This window comes from Rhinoderma darwinii, chromosome 6 (assembly GCF_050947455.1).
Source record: "Rhinoderma darwinii isolate aRhiDar2 chromosome 6, aRhiDar2.hap1, whole genome shotgun sequence".
Lineage (NCBI taxonomy): Eukaryota > Metazoa > Chordata > Amphibia > Anura > Rhinodermatidae > Rhinoderma > Rhinoderma darwinii.
The window spans coordinates 40,303,784-40,324,712 of record NC_134692.1 but is presented as its reverse complement, the minus strand read 5'-3'; the positions used below and the strand labels follow the sequence as shown (position 1 = coordinate 40,324,712).

The following is a 20,929-nucleotide window of genomic DNA, read 5'->3' as shown; positions in this document are numbered from 1 at the left end:
AAAGACTCTGATGCTAAATTGCATGACTGTGTCCATGAGTGTAACAAGCTGGGTGTAATTTTCACAATGTGCCAGGTGGCTTCATTCAGAAAAAATTTTGATAATAGGGTACAATATGATTTTTATTTTTAGAATTCAGATTTTATTTGTTTACGTTAAAATTTTGACATTTGTCCCGGCTAATAATAATAATCTAATAATAAATAATTTCGCACAGATTCTTTAAAGATTCAAAACAGGAAACTCAGATTATGGATTTTGATGTTTTTAGATATATATATTCTTATCTTTTTTTACCCATCTAGTGATCGAGAGTATCCTCGGCTTGGACAGATGATCGTAGACTATGAAAATCCTTTAAAAAAGATGATGGAAGAGTTTGTACCCCACAGTAAGGTTAGTATGTCATTGTTAACCAGAGATTTTTGGTTACAGTGCATTAAAAAAAAAATCGGAATCTCCCGTTCATTCATTATTTTACTTCACACATACATCACTGCAGCTAAGGCTCAGTAGTATCACAACCTGGGCCGTCCTTAGTCCTTTTATAAGCCATGGGCAAGGGTTGATCCTATGGCGCCCCCTGCACTTCCCAAAGCTCTGTGTCACTCTGGCCGATGGTATTTTTTTTTAAACTTACCTTGTCTTCACCGAATCGCTTGTGTGTACTTGTTCTATTCTCTTCAGGGGCCAGTGATGACATCGCATGACACTTCCTGTCTGTCATGTTATTCGCGTGGGTGTAAGATAGCGCTGCTCTCTACTGAGGACCCCAGCTGACCGTATCACACATGATAGGCTTAGATACAGGGCCCCAGCAGACCATATCCATCATATTATACATACCCAGTCACCGCTTTTGAGTCGATTCGTCTTCACCTCCAGGCGCAGGACTGGCTCCAGATGCTGTTTGGCGTCAGGAGCAAGCACTGCGCCCAGGGGTGAAGAGAACCCGACAGGAGCAGGTAGGGTGAGTATGTGGAGTGATGGCAGCAAGTGCGGGCTTCACAATGCCCAGGGTTCTGGGCATGTGCCCCGCTTGCCCTGCCAAAATGACGACCCTGATCACGATACCCGATGATATGTGATATGCTTTCTACCAAGGGACGCAAGGACTAAGCTCTGACTCATCCATAAGTTAGCGTCGACAGGGGTTGTCCAAAATTAGAAAAACATGGCTTGCTACTTCCAAAAATAGCACCGCACCTGTCCACAGAATCTGTTTTGGTATTGCAGATCAACCCCGTTTACTTCAATGGAGCTGAGCTGCAATGCTAGACACAACCTATGGACAGGTGCGGCACGATTTTTGAAAGAAAGCAGTAATCTTTTTCTGATCCTAGACAACCCCTTTAATCCTCGTTTTCCTGGGTGCTGAGGTCTTAGACCTATCACAATATTTTGCATATCCTATGTAGCTGGTTGCAATAATCACGCAAAAATAATTTGTATACACAATAATCAGACTGGGACTTTTTTTCTTTACTGAACAAGTGCTTTTAGAGGAGTATGCAGCCCGATTTATGGCATCTAATGGAACATGCTGCAATTTTTCTTTTATGTTGTATAGCACTTTATAAATGGAGGCCTGTTTATGGCTGTATTTTCATATATTCAGTGCCTTCCACATCCACTATGAAAGGGCATAATTTCCCAAGTTAATGAACTTCCTCCTCGTAAATAGTGCAAAACAAACGTAGCTGTGACTAAAAAAAAGATGTTGCCGCAGATTGCGTTCTCTTTAGCCTTGCAGCTTGGTAAACAATTTAGCGGCTTCCAATATGAGATGTTGGCTCTCAGATGATGCGTTAATAGATACCATTATTATAATGGAGCCTATTTTCTGTGTTCTTATAGTTGTTTGTGTATTCCAGTCTTTGTTCAGTAATGCAGAGACTTAAATTATCTTTTTGTTTTTTTCTTTTTAGTCCTTGTCAGATGCCCTAATTTCACTTCAGATGGTTTACCCTCGAAGAAACCTTTCAGCAGAACAGTGGAGAAATGCCCAACTTCTCAGCCTCATCAGTGCCCCAAGTACAATGCTGAACCCTGCACAGTCAGATACGGTATGGCGCTGAATCCATTTAGTTGTGGCATAAAAATTAGATCCAAGCTTCAGAGCAATTATTTATTTCCTGTTGCTTAGATGGTGCCAACATATTCTACAGCGCTTTACAGAGAATGTCATCGCTCACAGCAATTATATACTTTCTGTAATAATAATCACTTTCTATTGTCTATGTTATAACCACTTCTATTGTCTATATCAAGCAAATTTAATAAGCGCAACCAACCGGAAATCTTTTAAGGGAACTTATCCATTTTCAGATTAAAATAGTAATGTAGGTTGTGTTCCTTAATAGGATCTTCTTAACATTCAGTGGAGGGGGAGCAATGACATACATACTCAGGCCCCTTTACCCCATATTAAAAAATGGTTCTCATTAAAGTAGTTGTCCCGTCAGGAGAATTCACTTGCGTTTGGCAGCATTCTCAATAGTGAGCTGATGGGTGGGAGTCTGCCTGATGGAATCTCCATTGATTTTATTTTCTAATGGTTGTATTCAGTGGACATTACTCTCCTCACACAATCCCCCCTCCCTTATTTTGGCTAGTGCCAGGAGAAGGAGGGGGTTGAATCTTCAAACCTCCTACACTGTGTGCCGCCATTTTCTGATCGACTGCACAGTGTAGGAGGATCAGATACAGTGCTCAGCAGACAGTTCACACGAACATAATACACACATCACATACACGAACATAAATTACCTGCTCCTGCCGCCTCCGCTGGTCTACACTCCTTGCGCCTTCACTTCGTTGAACATATGGCCGGAAGCCGCGGCCGGAAGTCGTCATCTTACTGTCCGGCAGCGGCTTCCGGTCCACATGAAAATGGCGCCGGATTTCGCTCTACGAATGAGCTTCGTTTTGGTCTGTGTGGGAGCTGCGCATGCACCATTCCCACACAGACGGTGTACGCTTCTGTGAATGGAACGGCTCCCGTTCGCATTATCTATGGGGTTGTATGTGCCGTATTCCATCTCTGTATGTGTCGTTAATCGCCACATACAGAGATGAAAAAACAAATGGCAGCCCCCATAGTGAAGTAAAAGAAAGAACCCAGTAAAAAGTTGAATGTCACAACACTAATAAATAAAATGTTTGTTTATATTTTATTAAAAGCAATATAATAAAAAAATAAATAAATTCATGACACCTTCCCTTTTAAGAGGGCCCTGTTCACACTTGCATCAGTGTTTCTGTTCTGTTCCGTCAGAGGAGCAGATGTGAACATGGTTAACAAAAAATACCCTGGTCAAACCAGAAATTGAAACGACTTGACTGATTGAAATCTATATATGGTTACACAAATTTTACATGTCATTTTAAAGGGGTTTTCCCATCTTGGACAATTATGGCAAATCCACAGGATATGCCATAAAAGTCCGATAGATGCGGGTTAGGTGGTCGGGAGTTACAGAAACAGCCGAGTGCTTGCCGTGCTACGCTGTTTCCTTAACTCCTATTCACTTCTATGGGAGTTACGGAAACCGCATAGCTCAGTGAGCTCTGCTGTTTCCGGAACTCCCGACCACCTAACCAGGATGTGGCCGGGAGGCAGCGGGAGCTGAGTAAGCCAGAACGGAGTTTAGGGGCCCCGTTCTAGAGATGGGTGCTGGTCCCAGAGGTGGGACCCGCATCAATCAGACTTTTATGGCATATCCTGTGGATATGCCATATTTGTCCAAGATGGGAAACCCCCTTTAAGGTTTGTAATAGTGAATAATTGCTAAATATATTTTTCTGATATGTTTGTTCTTCCTGTAGATGCCCTGTGAATATCTCTCACTGGATGCTATGGAAAAATGGATAATTTGTAAGTATAGAGTATTTATTGCTGTTAAGTTTGAGATTGCTCTGTAAAAGTTGTATAACCTAGCTTTATAGATCGCTACATTTAGTAGGAGCAGTAGTAATAATAGTAAATCCATTTAATCTGACATCAATGTGTTCTGATATGTATGGAGAATGAGTTGACGTATGCAAAATTCACCTATAACGGTAAAGAACCTTCAAGGATAAAGCACAAAATAAAATAATAACACAATATATTCTGCTATAACCTTTGGTTACAAAAGTTATTTCCTAATTGCTCCCCGCTGCTCAGTTTTCGGTATCTGGTCTCGCAAAATTCTACACTACATTGCAGTTCTATGTAAGGCTCTGCTCACATCTGCATTGCAGGTTTTGGCATTTTTGCTGAACAAAATAGCGTAGCATGCAGCGCTACTTTGTGTCACCAATGACAACCCATTAAAGTCAACCGGTTCCGTTGGGCGCTGCTATTTTCCATTATGCGACGGATTCGCCATTTTCCATGACTGAACAGTATAACGGAAAACCTAACGCTGATGTGATTGGAGCCTTAAACAATTGTTGGATTGCCAGACTTTCTGGATCATTGCATACTGGAATTAAAGGAACTTCACTGTGATGATAATAATAGAAATAAAAGTTAATTTCATGATGGTATTTTTGTTTCTTTCCTAGTTGGATTTATACTGTGCCATGGAATACTAAATACAGATGCTACTTCGCTAAATCTGTGGAAGCTTGCCCTGCAGAGCAGTTCATGTCTTTCCCTTTACAGAGATGAAGTTTTCCATATCCATAAGGCAGCAGAAGAACTTTTTGTCAACATCAGAGGGTATGTCAGTAATTGTTTTAACACCTTAAGGACACTGACAATTTTGGCCTTGAGGACAGGACAATTTTTTTTTAGATTTCCCTCTTTGCATCCTGGCGCTCATTTATTCATTTATGTTTGTACGGCGTAGCTGTATGAGACATTATTTTTTTGCGGGACGAGTTGTACTTTATTTAGGTACCGACTTTTGGTGCAAGTACATTGTCGTTTTAATTTATATAAATTTTTTTTTTTTTTTACAAAATTGCAGAAAAATAGCAGTTTCTGCTGCAGTTTTTATTTAATTATTTTTACACCATACAACGATCATCATAAATAATGTTAAACATTTGTTGTACAGGTTATGGTCGTGGCGATACCAAATATACGTATATTATTTCATGTTTTGGAACTTATATTTTGAAAAGTTTATTAACCCCTTAAGGACACGGCCTGTTTTGGCCTTAAGGACAATTTTTTCAAATCTGACGTGTTACTTATGTGGTAATAACTCTGGAATGCTTTTATGTATCTAAGCGATTCTGAGACTGTTTTCTCGTGACACAATGTGCTTTATGTTAGTGGTAAAATTTGGTCAATATATTCAATGTTTATTTGTGAAAAACCCCAAAACTCTGAGAAAATGTGCAAAAATTAGCATTTTTCTAAATTTAAATGTATTTGCTTGTAAACGCAAAATAGTTACTAGTTAACATTTCCCGTATGTCTACTATATGTTTGCATTATTTCCATTAAGTCCTTTTTATTTTTTAGTTTTATTTTTCTAGGACTTTGCAAGGCTTAGAACTTTAGAAGCAATTTCTCATATTTTCAAGAAAAGTTCAAAAGGCTATTTTTTCAGAGACCAGTTCAGTTCTGAAGTCGCTTTGAGGGCCTTATATATTAGAAAGTCCCCATAAATCATCCGTTTTAAAAACTAGACCCCTCAAAGCATTCAAAACCGCATTCAGAAAGTTTCTTAAAGCAAAGCAGAGGGGAAATTTAAAATGTTCAATTTTTTTTGCCAAAATTCATTGGTAATAAAAAAAATTCTTTAACACAAAGTTTTACCAGAGAAATGCAACTCCATATATATTGCCCAGATTGTGCAGTTTTTAGAAATATCCCACATGTGGCCCAAGTGTGCTAATGGTCTGAAACACAGGCCTCAGAAGCAAAAGGAGCACTTAGAGGATTTTGGGGCCGCCTTGTTTTTTAGAATGTGTATATATAAGGCACCATGTCAGGTTTGAAGAGGTCTTGTGGTGCCAAAACAGTGGAAACACCCCAAAAGTGACCTCATTTTGGAAACTACACTGCTCAAGAAGTTTATCTAGGGGTATAGTTAGCATTTTGACTCCACACTAAACTTATTGGAATTAGTCTGTAAAAATGAAGAGAGCAGATTTTGCTGGAATAGTTTTCAGTGCCATGTCGCGTTTGCAATGCCCTTGAGGGACCAAAACAGCGGAAACCCCCAAAAGTGACCCATTTTGCAAACTGCACCCCTCCAAGGAATATTTCTAGGGGTATAGTTAGCATTCTGACCCCACACGTTTTTTGCAGAATTTATGGGAATTGTGCAGTGAAATTGAAAACCTACATTTTTTTTCTAATAAAATATAGTTTTAGTTAATATTTTTGCATTTTTACAATAGATAAAGGGGGAAAAGCACCCCAACATTTGTAAAGCAAACTCTTCTGAGCACAGCAATACCCCATATGTGGTAATAAACTGCTGTTTGTACACACGGCAGGGCTTAGAAAGAACGGAGCGCCATTTGACTATAGGAGCTCAAGTTTTGCTGGAATGGTTTGCGGCGCCATGTCACATTTGCAAAGCCACTGAGGGGCCAAAATAGTGCAAACCCCGCAAAAGTGACCCCATTTTGGAAACTAGACTCCTCATGGAACTTATCTAGCGGTATAGTGAGCATTTTGACCCCACTGTTTTTTTGCTGAATTTATTGGAATTAGGCAGTGAAAATGAAAATCTACATTCTTTCCACTAAAATGTTGCATTTTTTTCATTTTCACAAGGAATAAAGGAGAAAAAGCACCCCAACAATTGTAAAGCAATTTCTCCCGAGTACGGCAATACCCCATATGTGGTCATAAACTGCTGTTTGGACACACCGCAGGGCTCAGGATGGCAGGAGCGCTACTTGGCATGTAGATTTTGGTTGATGTTTTTTGGGTGCCATTTCGCATTTGCAGAGCCCCTGAGGTACCAGTACAGTAGAAAACCCTGAGAAGTGACTCCAGTTTGGAAACTATACCCCTCAGGGTGGTAATCTAGGGGTGTCGTGAGCATTTTGATCCCACAGGTGTTTCATAGATTGTATTTATTAGAATGAGGCAGTGAAAATGAAATTATTTTTTTTCTCCCAAAATTATGTAGTTTTGTGCCTAATTTTTTTTTTTTCACAAGGGGTAATAGGAGAAAAAACAACACACAATTTGTTATCCAATTTCTCCCGAGTACGGCAATACCCTGTGTGTGGCCCTAAACGGCTCTTTGGGCACGTGCCAGAGCTCAAAATGGAAGGAGCGCCATTTGGCTTTTAGAGCGCAGATTTTGCTGGACTGATGTACGGGCGCCATGTCGCATTTGCAGAGCTCCCTTAGGTATCAGAGTAGAGTGTAAAATCCTGAGCAGTGACCCCATTTTGTAAACTACACCCCTCAAGGTATTTAATATTTGCCTGGACATATGACAGGGCTTAGGAGTGAAAGAGCAAATGCGCATGTGAGGTCTATTTTTGTGATTTTCGCAGCATTTGCCCACAATGGCAGGGCCACCAAGTAGTGACCCCCATTTTGGAAACTGCAGCCCTCAAGGCATTTTTTAAGGGGTGTAGTGAGCATTTTGACCACACAGGTTTTTTTTGTTGGTTTTTTATTAGAAATTAATGCTCAGTGGATGGTGCAAAGTGAAAATTGCAATTTTCCACTGATATGCCTTTTTAGTGCACAATATGTTGTGTTCAGTTCGTGCCACTTAAGACAAATACCTCAAACTGTTAAGCGGGTTCTCCCGGGTATGGCGATGCCATATATGTGGACGTAAACTGCTGTTTGGGCACGCTGTATGGTTCAGAAGGGAGGGAGCGCCATTTGGCTTTTGGAGCACAGATTTTGCTTAGTGGTAGTTTTGTTTGGGGTTTTGCTGGTATTTCAGTTTATAATGTGGGGGCATATGTAAGCTGTGCGGGGTACATCAGGGCATAATAAGCGGGTATATTAATGCGGTAAATAATAATTCATAGATGTGTGGCCGGTGTTGCACTGATAAATGATGCCAGATGTTATCCGCTTTTGGAACGCTCTGCACATTTTGCATCACCATATTCTGAGAGCCAGAACTTTTTTATTTTCTCTCCACCGGAGCTGTGTGAGGGCTTATTTGTTGCGGGACCCTCTGTAGATTTCACTGGTACCATTTTGGGGTACATGCGATTTTTGTTTTGTTTTGTTTTTTTTTTATCCCTTTTTTTTTTTCTTTCATTTTTTGGCAAGCAAGGTGACCAAAAACCAGCCGTGCGCTATGAAGGACAATTTTACTTTATTCTGCTGGTCGATAAGATTACGGCGATACCAAATATATATAGTTTTTTTTATGTTTTGCAGCGCCTGCACAATAAAATCACTTTTGTTTCAAAAAATAAATTTTTTGTGTTGCCATATTCTGAGAGCCATAACTTTTTATTTTTCCGTCAAAAAAGCTGTGTAAGGGCTTGTTTTTTGCGGGACGGGCTGTAGTTTTTAATGGTATAATTTTGGGGTACATGCAACTTTTAGATCCCCTTTTTTTTTTTTTTTTATTGTTTCGGGAGGGGTAGTGACTAAAAAAAAAGTGATTCTGGAATTGTTTGTTTTTATTTTTTTACAGTGGTCACCGTGCGGGCAAAATTGCGTGATTTTCTTTTATAGTTTGGGTCGTTACGGACGTAGTGATACCAAATATGTGTACTTTTTTTTAATGTTTTCAGTTTTTTCCTATAATAAAAGACTTATTATGGGGGAAAAAAGGCTGTTATAGTTTTTTTTTTTAAGGTGAAACTTTTATTTATTTTTTTACAACATTTTTATTGACTTGTTTCAACTTTTTTGTACCACTAGAGGATATGTAGGCATGAAGCCCTGATCGCTATTCTAATACACTGCACTACCTACATATTAGGCTTCGCCTCCCCGCGGGGCCTAATAGGCTTCCATACTAGGAAGCCATTGTTAGGCTATGGGTGCCGATGGTTGCCATTAGCAACCATAGGGTGCGATCTAACCACCTAGATGCAGCGATCTGGTGGTTAGAGCAGAATGTCAGCTGTCACAAACCGCTGACACCAGCGCCCGTGGCAACCATCATGGTTGCCGACAGGCTAGAAGCCACTTAGATGCAGCGATGGATTTGATCGCTGCATCTAAGCAGTTAATAGGACGGATCGGAGCCTAGCTCCCATCCTGGCCGTTACAGCGGGGTGTCGGACAGCCGATACCCGGCGGTGATGGCGCTGGCTCAGCTTCATTCTCATGGAGCTGTGATTGGTCAGTGTGCTGTGACTGACCAATCACAGCGATCACCGGCCGGGGACCGCTGTGATTGGTCCCCTGCCGTCTTACTGTGCCGATCAACTGTCATTAACAGTTAAAGGCACAGTTCTGTCACCCTGTCCTTTGCCAGGTTGACAGTTTATAGCCAGGATGCATCGGTACGTCCCGGTGCCTTAAAGCACTGCAATGCAGGACATACCGGTGCGTCCTGGTGCGGTGAGGGGTTAATTGTAAAAAAATTGTATTTCTGTGTATTTTTAGTTGTTTTATTCAACATTACTTTTTTTTAAATTAATTTTACTTTTTTGTTTCTTTAATCCTATAGGGGGATTTTTCATTTTTATTTTTTAACTTTAATGTACTGGCATATATCTATATGCCAGTACATTAGCCTGCATACTGATTGTACACAGGCAGTTGTTAGGGCATAACTCAGTATGTCCTAACAGGGAATATGGTCAGACAGCCGGACCCCAGGGCTTCAAAGGACCTTGGGCTGTCTGGCCAAACGAGGTATGGGCCTTGATCGCGTCACAGGGATTTCCTGTGACGCGATCTAAGGGGAGTGGCGCCTACTGCTACTCACTTTGAATTCCTCGGTCAGCATTTATCGCGTCATTCAAGGGGTTAACGGCGGAGAGAAGGGGGTTCTCCTCTCCGCCGTTAGAGCGTGGCTGTGTGTTACACTTGTTGCCCCGCCCCTGATCGCACGGACACACTGGCTGTCGCACAGGACGAGAAAGCCCTTCCTAATGCGGCAAGCACCTGCCGCTCAGTTCGTTATGCAAAAAACAAGTCCTCACACGGCTATCTTGATGGAAAAATAAAAAAGTTATGGCTCTTCGAATTTGACAACACAAAAAGTTAATGATTTTTTATAAAAAGTATTTTATTGGGCAAACACCATAAGACAATAAAAAAAAGTATAAACATTTGGTATCGCCGTAATCGTATCGCCACGCAGAATAAAGTGAATGTCGTTTATAGCGCACGGTGAACGCTGTAAAAAAAAAAAAAAAAAGGAATAAACAATAGTAGAATTGCTGTTTTTTAGTCACCACGACCTCTTAAAAAATAGAACAAAAACTGATCAAAAAGTCGCATTCATCCCATGAAAACTACAATAAATTCCTCAAGGGTTCTAGTTTCCAAAATGGGGTCACTTTTAAGGGGTTTCCCCTGTACTTGTACCTCAGAATCTCTGCAAATGCGACATGTCGCCCAGAAACCAATCCAGCAAAATCGACATGCCAAATAGCACTCCTGCCATTCTGAGCTCTGCCGTTAGTCCAACCAGCAGTTTATGACCACGTGTGGGGTATTGCTGTAGTTGGGAGAAATTGCTTTACAAATGTTGGGGTGCTTTTTCTCATTTATTCCTTGTGAAAATGAAAAAAATTAAAAATTTGTACCTTTTATCGGAAAAATTTGATTCTTAATTGCACGGCCTAATTCCACAAAATGCAGCAATAAACCTGTGGGGTCTAAATTCTCACTATACCCCTCGATAAATTCCCTGAGAGGTGTGGTTTGCCAAATAGGGTCACTTTTGGGGGGTTTCCACTGTTTTGGCACCACAAGACCTCTTCAAACCGGACATGGTGCCTAATAAAAAGGAGGCCTCAAAATCCTCTAGGTGCTCCTTTGCTTCTGAGGCCGCTGCTTCTGTCCATTACCACACTAGGGCCACATCTGGGATATTTCTAAAAACGAATAAACTCTAATAAATATTGAGTTGCGTTTCTCTGGTAAAACAGGGAAAAATGGAATAAAAAGGATTTTCTGACAAAAAAAATGAAGTTTGTAAATTTCACCTCCACTTTGCTATAAATTCATGTGAAACGCCTAAAGGGTTCATAAACTTTCTAAATGCTGTTTTGAATACTTTGAGGGGTCTCGTTTTTAAAATGGGGTGTTTTTTTATTGGGGGTTTCTAATATAGAAGGCGCTCAAAGCCACTTCAGAACTGAAAATATGAGAAATTGCTACTTATGTTCTAAGCCTTGTAACGTCCTAGAAAAATAAAAGAATGTTCAAAAAATTATGCCAACATATATAGTAGTCATATGGGAAATGTGAACTAGTAACACTTTTTTGTGTGGTATTACTATCTGTCTTACAAGCAGATACATTTAAAATCAGAAAAATTCAATTTTTTTTCTAAATTTTCTCTAAATGTTGCTATTTTTCACAAATAAACACTGAATACATCAACCAAATGTTACCACCAACATAAAGCCCAATGTGTCACGAGAAAACAATCTCAGAACCGCTTGAATAGGTGTAAGCATTCCAGAGTTATTAACACACAAATTGACACGTCCGATTTGAAAAATGGGCTCTGAGCCTTAAAGAGGCTCTGTCACCAGATTTTGCAACCCCTATCTCCTATTGCAGCAGATCGGCGCTGCAATGAAGATAAGAGTAACGTTTTTTTTATTTTTTAAAAACAAGCATTTTTGGCCAAGTTATGACCATTTTTATATTTATGTAAATGAGGCTTGCAAAAGTACAACTGATCTGCTGCAATAGCAGATAGGGGTTGCAAAATCTGGTGACAGAGCCTCTTTAAAGAGAACCTTTCACCTGCCCATACATATGCAGCTGAGTGCAGCATGTAATAGACAGGTCTTCACAAACACTGTCTCCTCCGTTATTTACATTTCCGTGCCGTTATATTTGGCGCCCGATATGTAAACAATCCCCTGAACTGTCAATGGGGCGTTTCTATCTAAATGGCAAGGGGGCGTGATGTCTATCAATCAGCTACGGACAGTGTCAGGGCCGCTTGCGCTGTGTTCCCTCCCGTGAGAACACACACAGACTGAGAGAGTGCTCTCTGCAGAACCACCAGGTGAAAGGTTCTCTTTAAGGCCAAAAGTAGGCCCCGTCCTTAAGGGGTTAAATCAAGCTTCCAGGACCCCCACATTTCTTGAAAAGTTAAACTACGCTGCTACTTCACTGGATTATTTTTTCACTTGACCGGTGCTTTGTTGCAGTTCCCTGCACAGCGGGTGCCCGGGAGCACCGCTATTCTGGACAACTGCTGACGGGAATCGGTCTCTTGGCTTTTCTGGATTAATGGATTAATTAGATTGTTCTGACATATCTTGCGATATTCCATGATATTCTTAGATGGCAATACCCCTTTAAGCTGTAGTTTTTGAAGCAGGTGTGCTTTATAAGCTGCTTATATTTTTGCAGGGTTTTTCAGGATTCCTTTTACCAGCTTCTTTTTTTTTTTTTTCCTCCCCAGTTACAACAAGCGAATTAATGACATCCGAGAGTGTAAGGAGGCTGCAATTTCACATGCGTAAGTAATTTTTATTAGGGCACTTAAAATGTAATTTTCCACAGATTTCCTGCACATTAATTTTAAATTCTTTCAACGTTCCAGAAATGTCCTCCTTCTTTCTGATTGTGATGAGCAACTTACAGCAATGGCCACTTGTTGATAACGGAGTATGGTTCTGATTGGGATCAGGGCCAATGAAAGACACTTCACTGCTGATTTACTTGTAGTATTCAACTCCCCAAATGTCTCCAAATCACAATGTGACATTAGGTCCCCTTCAGTAAGCAACAGAATGACACCGCTATACATTATTCTTCAAACATATCTCACTCCTATTAGACTATTTAGAGTGAGGAGGTCTTCATTGTTGTCCTGCCCCTGATGCCAGGAATCGCCAAGAATAGACTTTCTATCTACCCTTCATTCAGTCCCTGTCCTTTGTAGTCCAGAGGTTTTGTCTACTGGTTCCCTCATAAGAGGAACAATGGTCGCATAATATGATATTTTTAAGAGAAGTTTTATTTCTAGCACGTAAATGCATAGAATATATAAATATTCTTCATCTAAATTCGACCATGTCTGGGGGATGTAGTGTATCTCATCTTGCCCTCATGCAAGATTCACCACCATGCCTACGTTTGGCACTTTCAACACAACTGCCCATACTTCCCCCTCCGTAAAAGACAATTTGCTGATACCTCCTCCTCTGGAGCTTGATCTAAAATGTTGCTTCTCAAACTGTGATGCGCCCCCCAGGTTGTGGCTAAGGGGACAGAAGTGATCATATCCTGGATAGGCCTTCCTATGGTTGCATCTGTCTCTGGTTTAGAAACATAACTGACTTCTTGTCTACTTATTTTAATGTTCTACCTGTTCCAAGAGACAAATTTCAAGATCATTTTTTAAAAGTAATTTTTCCAAATTTGGGCATGGAAAACAACCAATGGTAAGACCTAGGCATCAACGTGTTCTGGCTGGTGGGGCCCCAGTAGATTTAGAAGTACTGATTCAAAAGTTATATGCAAATTTATTTTCAATTGAACTTGTTCTTTATGTACTCTGAATGTCACTTGTGACCCGCTGTTTTGTCGTCGTCTGCTTTGTCAATTTATATATGGATGTTCCTATTCCAGTTAATTTTCTGACTCAAATTAAAAAAAAAACTTTCACGGTGTTACCATTTTAAAGAGGACATGTCCGCTCTCATGACATGTCTGTTTTAGTAAATACTAAAATAGCAATATGTGAGCATCTTTTCTTAGAATGCTGCGTTTTGCCATTCATGTGTTATTCCTCCTGGAAATGTGCAGATAATTGACAGCTGGGTGTTACCATTCCCCTTGTTACTAAAGTGTCACTACATTCTCATACTGTAAGCCCTGATTGGGCGTGTCAGATTGTGTAGGGGCACATCCGTTGACAAAGCGATTAGTAAAGCACATTTGTCAATTTTATTCATACATTTCCAGTAGGAATAACAGTGGAATGGCACATCACCAAGTTCTAAGAAAAGATGCTCCAGAATTGTTATTTTTTGGGTAATACAAGTATTTACTTGACAGGTCCTCTTTGAGATGTATAATGTACATTATGAGCTTTCATAGCTGTATTAAAGTTATTCTTTGCTCTACGTTTAGCGGTGCCACACACCGAGAGAGGCGCAAATTCTTAAGGTCTGCACTGAAGGAGCTAGCCACGGTCCTTTCCGACCAGCCAGGTTTACTGGGGCCAAAGGTAAGTGTTGTAAACTGTACAACTTGTTATATTATCTACAGCTCTAACCGTGGTAAATTATCCACCCATTAGAATAATAATAACTTTTAGGCCCTGTTCACATGGTGTGTATTTGACGCATTTTTCGGCACGCCAAAATACACATGATTTAAGCTTTCCATTGACATAAATGGGAAAGTGCGTCATTAGTGCATACAACGCGTTTTACACACGCGTATAAAACCCACGTCGCATAAAAAAAGAAGCATTAGGTCAATTCTTTGGCACATATAATGCGCCGCAAACGTGCCAAATTCTCATAGTCTACGGAAGTCCTAATTACGCGCCAAAAAAGCACGCACAAAACACGTCAAATACGTGGCAAAATCGCATTAAAATCACCTGTATTTTAAAAAGCGATTTACAAAAACATCAGCGGTTTTTACACGTCGTTGTTTGAGCGCCGTGTTAACAAGGCCGTATTTACACAGTGACAACATATTTCGATAGCGTTACAATCAGGGCAGCTTTAACCCTTTCAGGACCAGGCTAATTTTCATTTTTATGCTTTTGTTTTTTCCTCCCCACCTTCAAAAAGTCATAACGCTTATTTTTTTCATTCATTTTTACGGGACAAGTTGTACTTTCTGATGGTACTATTTAATATTATGTGCAATGTACTGGGAAGCTATAGAAAAAAATTCTGAATGGTTTGGAATTGGGAATAGAACAGCAGTTCAATGTACGGTGAACATGACACATTACCTTTATTCTGCGGGTCAATACGATCACGGTGATAACAAAAAAATATATATATATGTGTGTGTGTATGTATATGTATATGTATATGTATATATATATATATATATATATATATATATATATATATATATATATATATATTTTTTTTTAACTTTTATCGTTTTTGGGAATCTCAGAATGGAGTCAAACATAATGCACCAAAGAGTTCAATAGGCTTGTGCAGAGCTGGGAAAGTAGAGAATACGGCTGGGTTCACGCCTGCATTGGTGTGTTCCATTGTTCTGCTCCGTCAGAGGAGCAGAACAAGTGAAGGACTGAACCAACTGTTCCGTTTCATAACGGATACCGCCGGTTGCTGATGGAACCCATTGACTTTAATGTGTTCCGTTTTTTTTTTGTTTTTTCAATTTTAACAGAAAACATTTTGTAGCTGTACAAAATAAATTTTGCTCCTGTTTTATTTGTTTTTGTCACGACATTTCTGCAGTAAGTTTTGCCTTTGCCATACAAGTTTCAGCTGTTCAGTATAGCTAAGACTTATTTTATTTATCTTTCGTGATGAATGATCTTTTTCCCGTCAATGAAGCATAATGCATTTATCTTTCTTTTTCTGAAGGCTCTTTTTGTATTCATGGCTTTGTCATTCGCTCGAGATGAAATCATTTGGCTTCTTCGGCATGCAGATAATATTCCAAAGAAGGTGGCAGATGATTTTATGGATAAGTGAGTCACTTTGGTGTTCCCTAGTGTGGTTGCATACATAACAAACGCTAATGGGTATTTGCGAAGACTGATCTGGAAACTCAAAGTGGTAGAAAACAATTCAAGTTTTAACTGCTTGTAGAAAAAGCGAGATTACATCACTGCCGATGCAGCGGGCCAGTCCTTTCCACATGGGTAGGAAAAGAAATGATCCTTTAGAACAGGGTGTGATAGTAAGTACTGCTTTTCTTACCCCATACAAGGTTAGCAAAAAGAAGGGGACAGGTGGATGGCAATATAGGTAGTTTTCGTAGTCTATCGCTATCCTTACGAGCTATAGACACAACTTTTAAACCGTTAAGTTGCTTCAACAAAAGTTGCTTCATTTTTCATTTTAGATGCAAAAAAAAAATCATAAGCGAAGGTGCCAGAAAATAGAGCTGGCCAAGAAATATGGAATGCTGAAGTAAAGGTTTCTCATCAGGGACTAAAATTACCCCTATGGGAATTGCTGCGTTACAGTAATTCTTAAAGGCTATGTACACCTTTTCGAAATCTTTTTTTTATTTTTTGCTGTAATAAATACGTCAATCAGTGTTTGGTGCAACTTTCAAAATACTTTTTATTAAAAATTATTTTAACTTTTTGCGATACAGCTGCTTTGTATCCTTTATACAGAGCAGCTGTATCTAGTGCTGAAACCTGTATCTGTCAGGTCCACGTGACTGACGGGTTCAGTGTCAGTGGGTCCTGCGTGTCTCTGATATATATTTCAACAGTGTACATAGTGGGGTTTTCCCACTCTAGTAAATGTAATCAATGTCTGATTGGTGGTGGTCTGACCACGGAGGAACCCATGATTACAGGAACGTTAGGGCCACGGCAGTCTCTACACAGCACACAGGAAGTGCTGCGGCTTCAGAAATGAAGCCAATGGGACTGCGCAATTTACCTAGGACTGCTACCTCTTTGTTAAAGCAGTGAGTAGGGATACCAGGGGTCAGACTCCTTTCCTAACATTATGCCTTTTGATGGCTCTGGAGGGGAAAACCCCTTGAAGGGGTTTTCCCCCACAAACACATATATCTCTTATCCACAGGGTAGGGGATACATGTGTGATCACTCGGGGTCTGACCTCTGGGAACCCAAGCGACGAGGAGAATGGGGGATGGAAAGTCCCCCAAAGTGCTCCATGAGAATAAAGCGCTGGTGTGCATGCTCGACCAGTGCTCCATTAATTTCTAGGGAGCTGCTGGAGACAGCGGTACCAGGAGTTCCATAGAAATGAATGGAGCGCTGGCCGAGCATGCACACCAGCTAGTCATTCTCATGGGGCACTTTGGGCGACTTTTGGTCCCCCGTTCTCATCACTGGGGGTCCCAGCAGTCGGACTCCTATCAATCACATGTGAGTGGGAAAACCCCTTTTAAGTAAGTGTCAGGTGTTGACAAATGACAAGATGTGTGTGTGTGCTTCACGGGTAATCGCATTGATCAGTCTATGGTCCTCATTTAGCAGAAAATGGTTGTGGGTAGGTGATGTTTTCTTTAAAGGGGACATATACAAGTACATCTTAATCAGATAATCCTTTATGAATAATTGATGTGAAACTTGGTCAAGCTCAATATTAAATTATTCTATTGTTTCTGTATCTCTGATCCAGGCATATAGCTGAACTCATATTTTATATGGAAGAACTGCGAGCACATGTCAGGAAATATGGGCCAGTGATGCAGAGATATTATGTGCAGTACCTGTCTGGCTTTGATGCAGTGGTCCTGAATGAACTGGTACAGGTAAGGGATCCCTTATTAACTCTTTCTGGACTGCATCATGTAAATATACAGCAACTAGCAGTGTGCCGTTCTGCAAAGCTGCCGTATATTTATGATCCAGATTCGGCCAGTGAGTGCCGCGATCTTTCTATTAATGAGTCTCTTGTCCGGGCGAGGTCATCGGGAACTGATTGGTTTGGGTCTTGATATGATCATGAAGGAGCCAATTATGGTGATAACAGGATAAGTTTGTTTCAGTGACCATTTTTCTGCGATTGCACACATATATATATAATTTTTTTTTTTTTTTTTAAATAGGCAGCACTCCGTAGTAAATGTGAAAAAGTGGGTACTTTTATTGCCCCCTGTGCAACGTTTCAGCTCTGTCCTCTAGAGCCTTTCTGCCTATTTTTTGAATACTAGGTAATTTGGAACTTTGGTCTGTTCCTGAGGAATTGCACCCACAGTTTGCCAGTGCTGCTGGATTCATTCGTTTGTCTGTCTACAAATATATATATATATATCTGTCCGATCGTGAGGAGGGAGAGAGACTACACATTATATATTTTGCAGCTGGTACAGTTTTAAAGCACATCACACCATGCTCCATCATAAAAACAGCAAAAGTTAGTTAATTTTTTTGATTACTGGTGACCTCACCGCTGGGACCCGCACCAATCACAAGAAAGGTGGTTCCGAAAACCCTGTTCTTCCTCACTGTTGAACCGCAATGAGAAGGACGTTGATTGGAGCGGTTGTCGATGAAAATTGTGTCTGCGCAAAACTCAACAAAAAACAATTCGGTTAGGCAAAATCGCGGTAAGAACCACGCACTTTTTCAAAATTACGATTTGACACAAATTTTGGTAGAATAACACCACCTTACATGAAAAAAGGAGGTAGTGCATTGACCTTCGAAACTTATTGAATGGATTATGGTGTTGAATAAATCGACCTCTTTAATACCAGCTGATGGTTCGCGGATTACTTATCCACTAACAAGACCCTTGGACTACCCATGTAAAGCTTACGGTATCTACATGCTTTTAAGGAAGGGGTTGAGCTGATGTTACGTCTTTTGCCTCTTTAGTGGAGCAAGTTTGTTTCTGAGCTGTTTCTGGTATTATTTGTGTCCCTGAGCACTGGTCTCATTTTTTTTTTTGCACGTGCTTTCTGTATCTCTCCCCGTTTTACATACCAATTGGACTCGGGTCTACTCCACAGCGCACTTATGTTTGGATGTTCAATTGAACATGGACTCTGTCTAAGGCCCCATTCAGAGGAGTGTAATCCTCAACCATTGAAATAACTGACTGCACACGGACCCATTCATTGCAATGGGGCTATTCAGACATGTGTGAGCTTTCACCCAGCGAGTGTCCGTTGCGTGAAACTCACTGCATGTCCCATATTGGAGCGTTTTTGCGCACCTTGTCGCCCGTTGAAGTCTATGGGTGCGTGAAAAACAAGGACGACATCTGTGTGCTGTCTGTGATTCACGCATCAAATGCAGAGAAATTGAAAAAAAAAAAAAAAGAATTGCTTGCACGGACGTGAAAAATGCACGCCACACGCAACGCACACTGATGCCATACGCAAATGTAATGCTAGAAATACGCTGCATTTTTTACGCGTGTAAATCGGACACGCTCGTGTGAATGTAGCTTAATGGTCATTATAAGCAATCTTGGCCCCTCGGTGTAGCGGTTGCTGTTCAATGTTATTAGCAAGAAGTGGGGGGACAGGTGGAGTTGAGTGACTGCAGGATCAGAATACACAGGGCTTGTTTTGTAGTCTGTAACCAGGGAAATATAGTCGGCATAGGAGCTCAATACACCAAATGACAGGGGATTTTTATTCAAGACACTTTGCAAAGCTGTTGCTTCATTCTTTATTTTGTATGCATTAAAGCAATGAAGGAAAAATAAAGTTGTTTGTACGTACGTTCTACTTGATAACAGACAGACTTGCGTTATCTAGAAGTTGTATCTCGGTTTATTTAATATATTTTTTTATATATATTTCTATTAATTATATAGATAAATTATATTATATATATTTTTTTTAAAACAAGGAGATACTTAAAATAGGCAAGTGATTCTTGTTGTTTCTGGCGTAATTGCATTATAAAGAATGATGTTTATGCTGTAGACCATATTTATCGTTCCCCCTGCCGCATTTTCCAAAAATGATTTTAATGTGTTTCCAATTATGTTTCCAAAATGTGCTGTGTTCCTCAAACAATGTGTCATCTTGTAGAATATGTGGCATGCTACACTTTAATCGCATATGCCGTTATTTGTAAATGTGCCCTAATGTAATGTTACACATGAAACAGCAGAGGGAGCTGTGGTGTCAAAATCTGCTCCAGGTCAAACCATGAAAGTTTTTGCAAACGTACTCTTTTTGGCATGCTGAGGCTGTCCTGTTCAGTATATTATAGATCAGTGAGTGATAAAGATGTTTACATGACCTATATATATATGTTTCTGTGCTGCAGCATTTGCCGTATAAGAGTTAACACAGATGAGTAGGTTTCTAGGAAATAAAATGATTATTGCATCAGGCCAATGGATGGCTTTCTTGTACAAGATGATCTCTGCACACTGACTTGTACAATTATTACAATAAGCAAGAGCACTAATAACTAGTCAGCGACACCGGAGTTTAAGAACAAATAAACCTGACTTGTGTTGTCTTCTTGCCCTAGAATCTCTCTGTATGTCCCGAGGATGAGTCGATCATCATGTCCTCTTTTGTAAACACAATGACCTCGCTAAACGTAAAACAAGGTAAGACATACGGTAAATATGGACACTTTTTGCCATCTGGACAAATAAGAGATTGTTAGAACAAGAATTATTCTAAGGTTATTAAACGTTATTCCCATCATAAGAAGTAGTGACCTATCGCTAGGAAATGTCATCACTTCTCAATTAGTGGGGGTCCGACCTTTGGTACCATGCTAATCACCTGAAAAAACCAGCTGTTCTCATCCACCCACTGTGCAACCACTCCTTTCAAGTTTATAAAGCGCTGTGGTTGAGAATTTGTTTGGCTCCCTGCAGTCCAACCCCCCCCCCCCCCACCCCATCCCCCTACTGATCAGGAAGTGATGGCATATCCTTGCACTTTACCATCACTTCTATGGTGGGCAAGCCACTTTTACACTCTATTACAGGAGGATTTTCTTTTGATACTTTGTTCGCTTCCCCCATTCCTTTCAGTTACCTCTCATTGCTGCTATTAACTTTGGCTTACAAGCTCTGCACTTTTAGACACTGGTCTCCTGGGCATGTTTTTTCCTTTGGTGCATAGGCAGGCAGTCGTCTTGGTGTCATGGACCACTCCCGCAGGCCATGCAAATCTATTCTAAGCATGTCTGTGTTTAATATAAATGCAAAACTTTTGACGAACATATTCTTTTTCTCTCAACATCAA

The 20,929-nt window shown here is 40.3% G+C and overlaps 1 protein-coding gene across 3 annotated transcripts in view; it reads left to right on the top strand.

Moving 5' to 3' along the window:
• Window positions 1-20,929, top strand: part of NCKAP1 (NCK associated protein 1) — a 103,910-nt gene that overhangs the window by 41,244 nt on the left and 41,737 nt on the right. For all 3 annotated transcript variants that reach the window (XM_075829543.1, XM_075829542.1, XM_075829541.1), the window contains 9 exons: window positions 306-396; window positions 1,929-2,066; window positions 3,829-3,877; window positions 4,552-4,708; window positions 12,498-12,554; window positions 14,174-14,270; window positions 15,628-15,734; window positions 17,377-17,509; window positions 20,199-20,280. In XM_075829543.1, coding sequence (XP_075685658.1) covers window positions 306-396; window positions 1,929-2,066; window positions 3,829-3,877; window positions 4,552-4,708; window positions 12,498-12,554; window positions 14,174-14,270; window positions 15,628-15,734; window positions 17,377-17,509; window positions 20,199-20,280 — 911 coding nt within the window. The remainder of the gene's footprint in view (window positions 1-305; window positions 397-1,928; window positions 2,067-3,828; window positions 3,878-4,551; window positions 4,709-12,497; window positions 12,555-14,173; window positions 14,271-15,627; window positions 15,735-17,376; window positions 17,510-20,198; window positions 20,281-20,929) is intronic.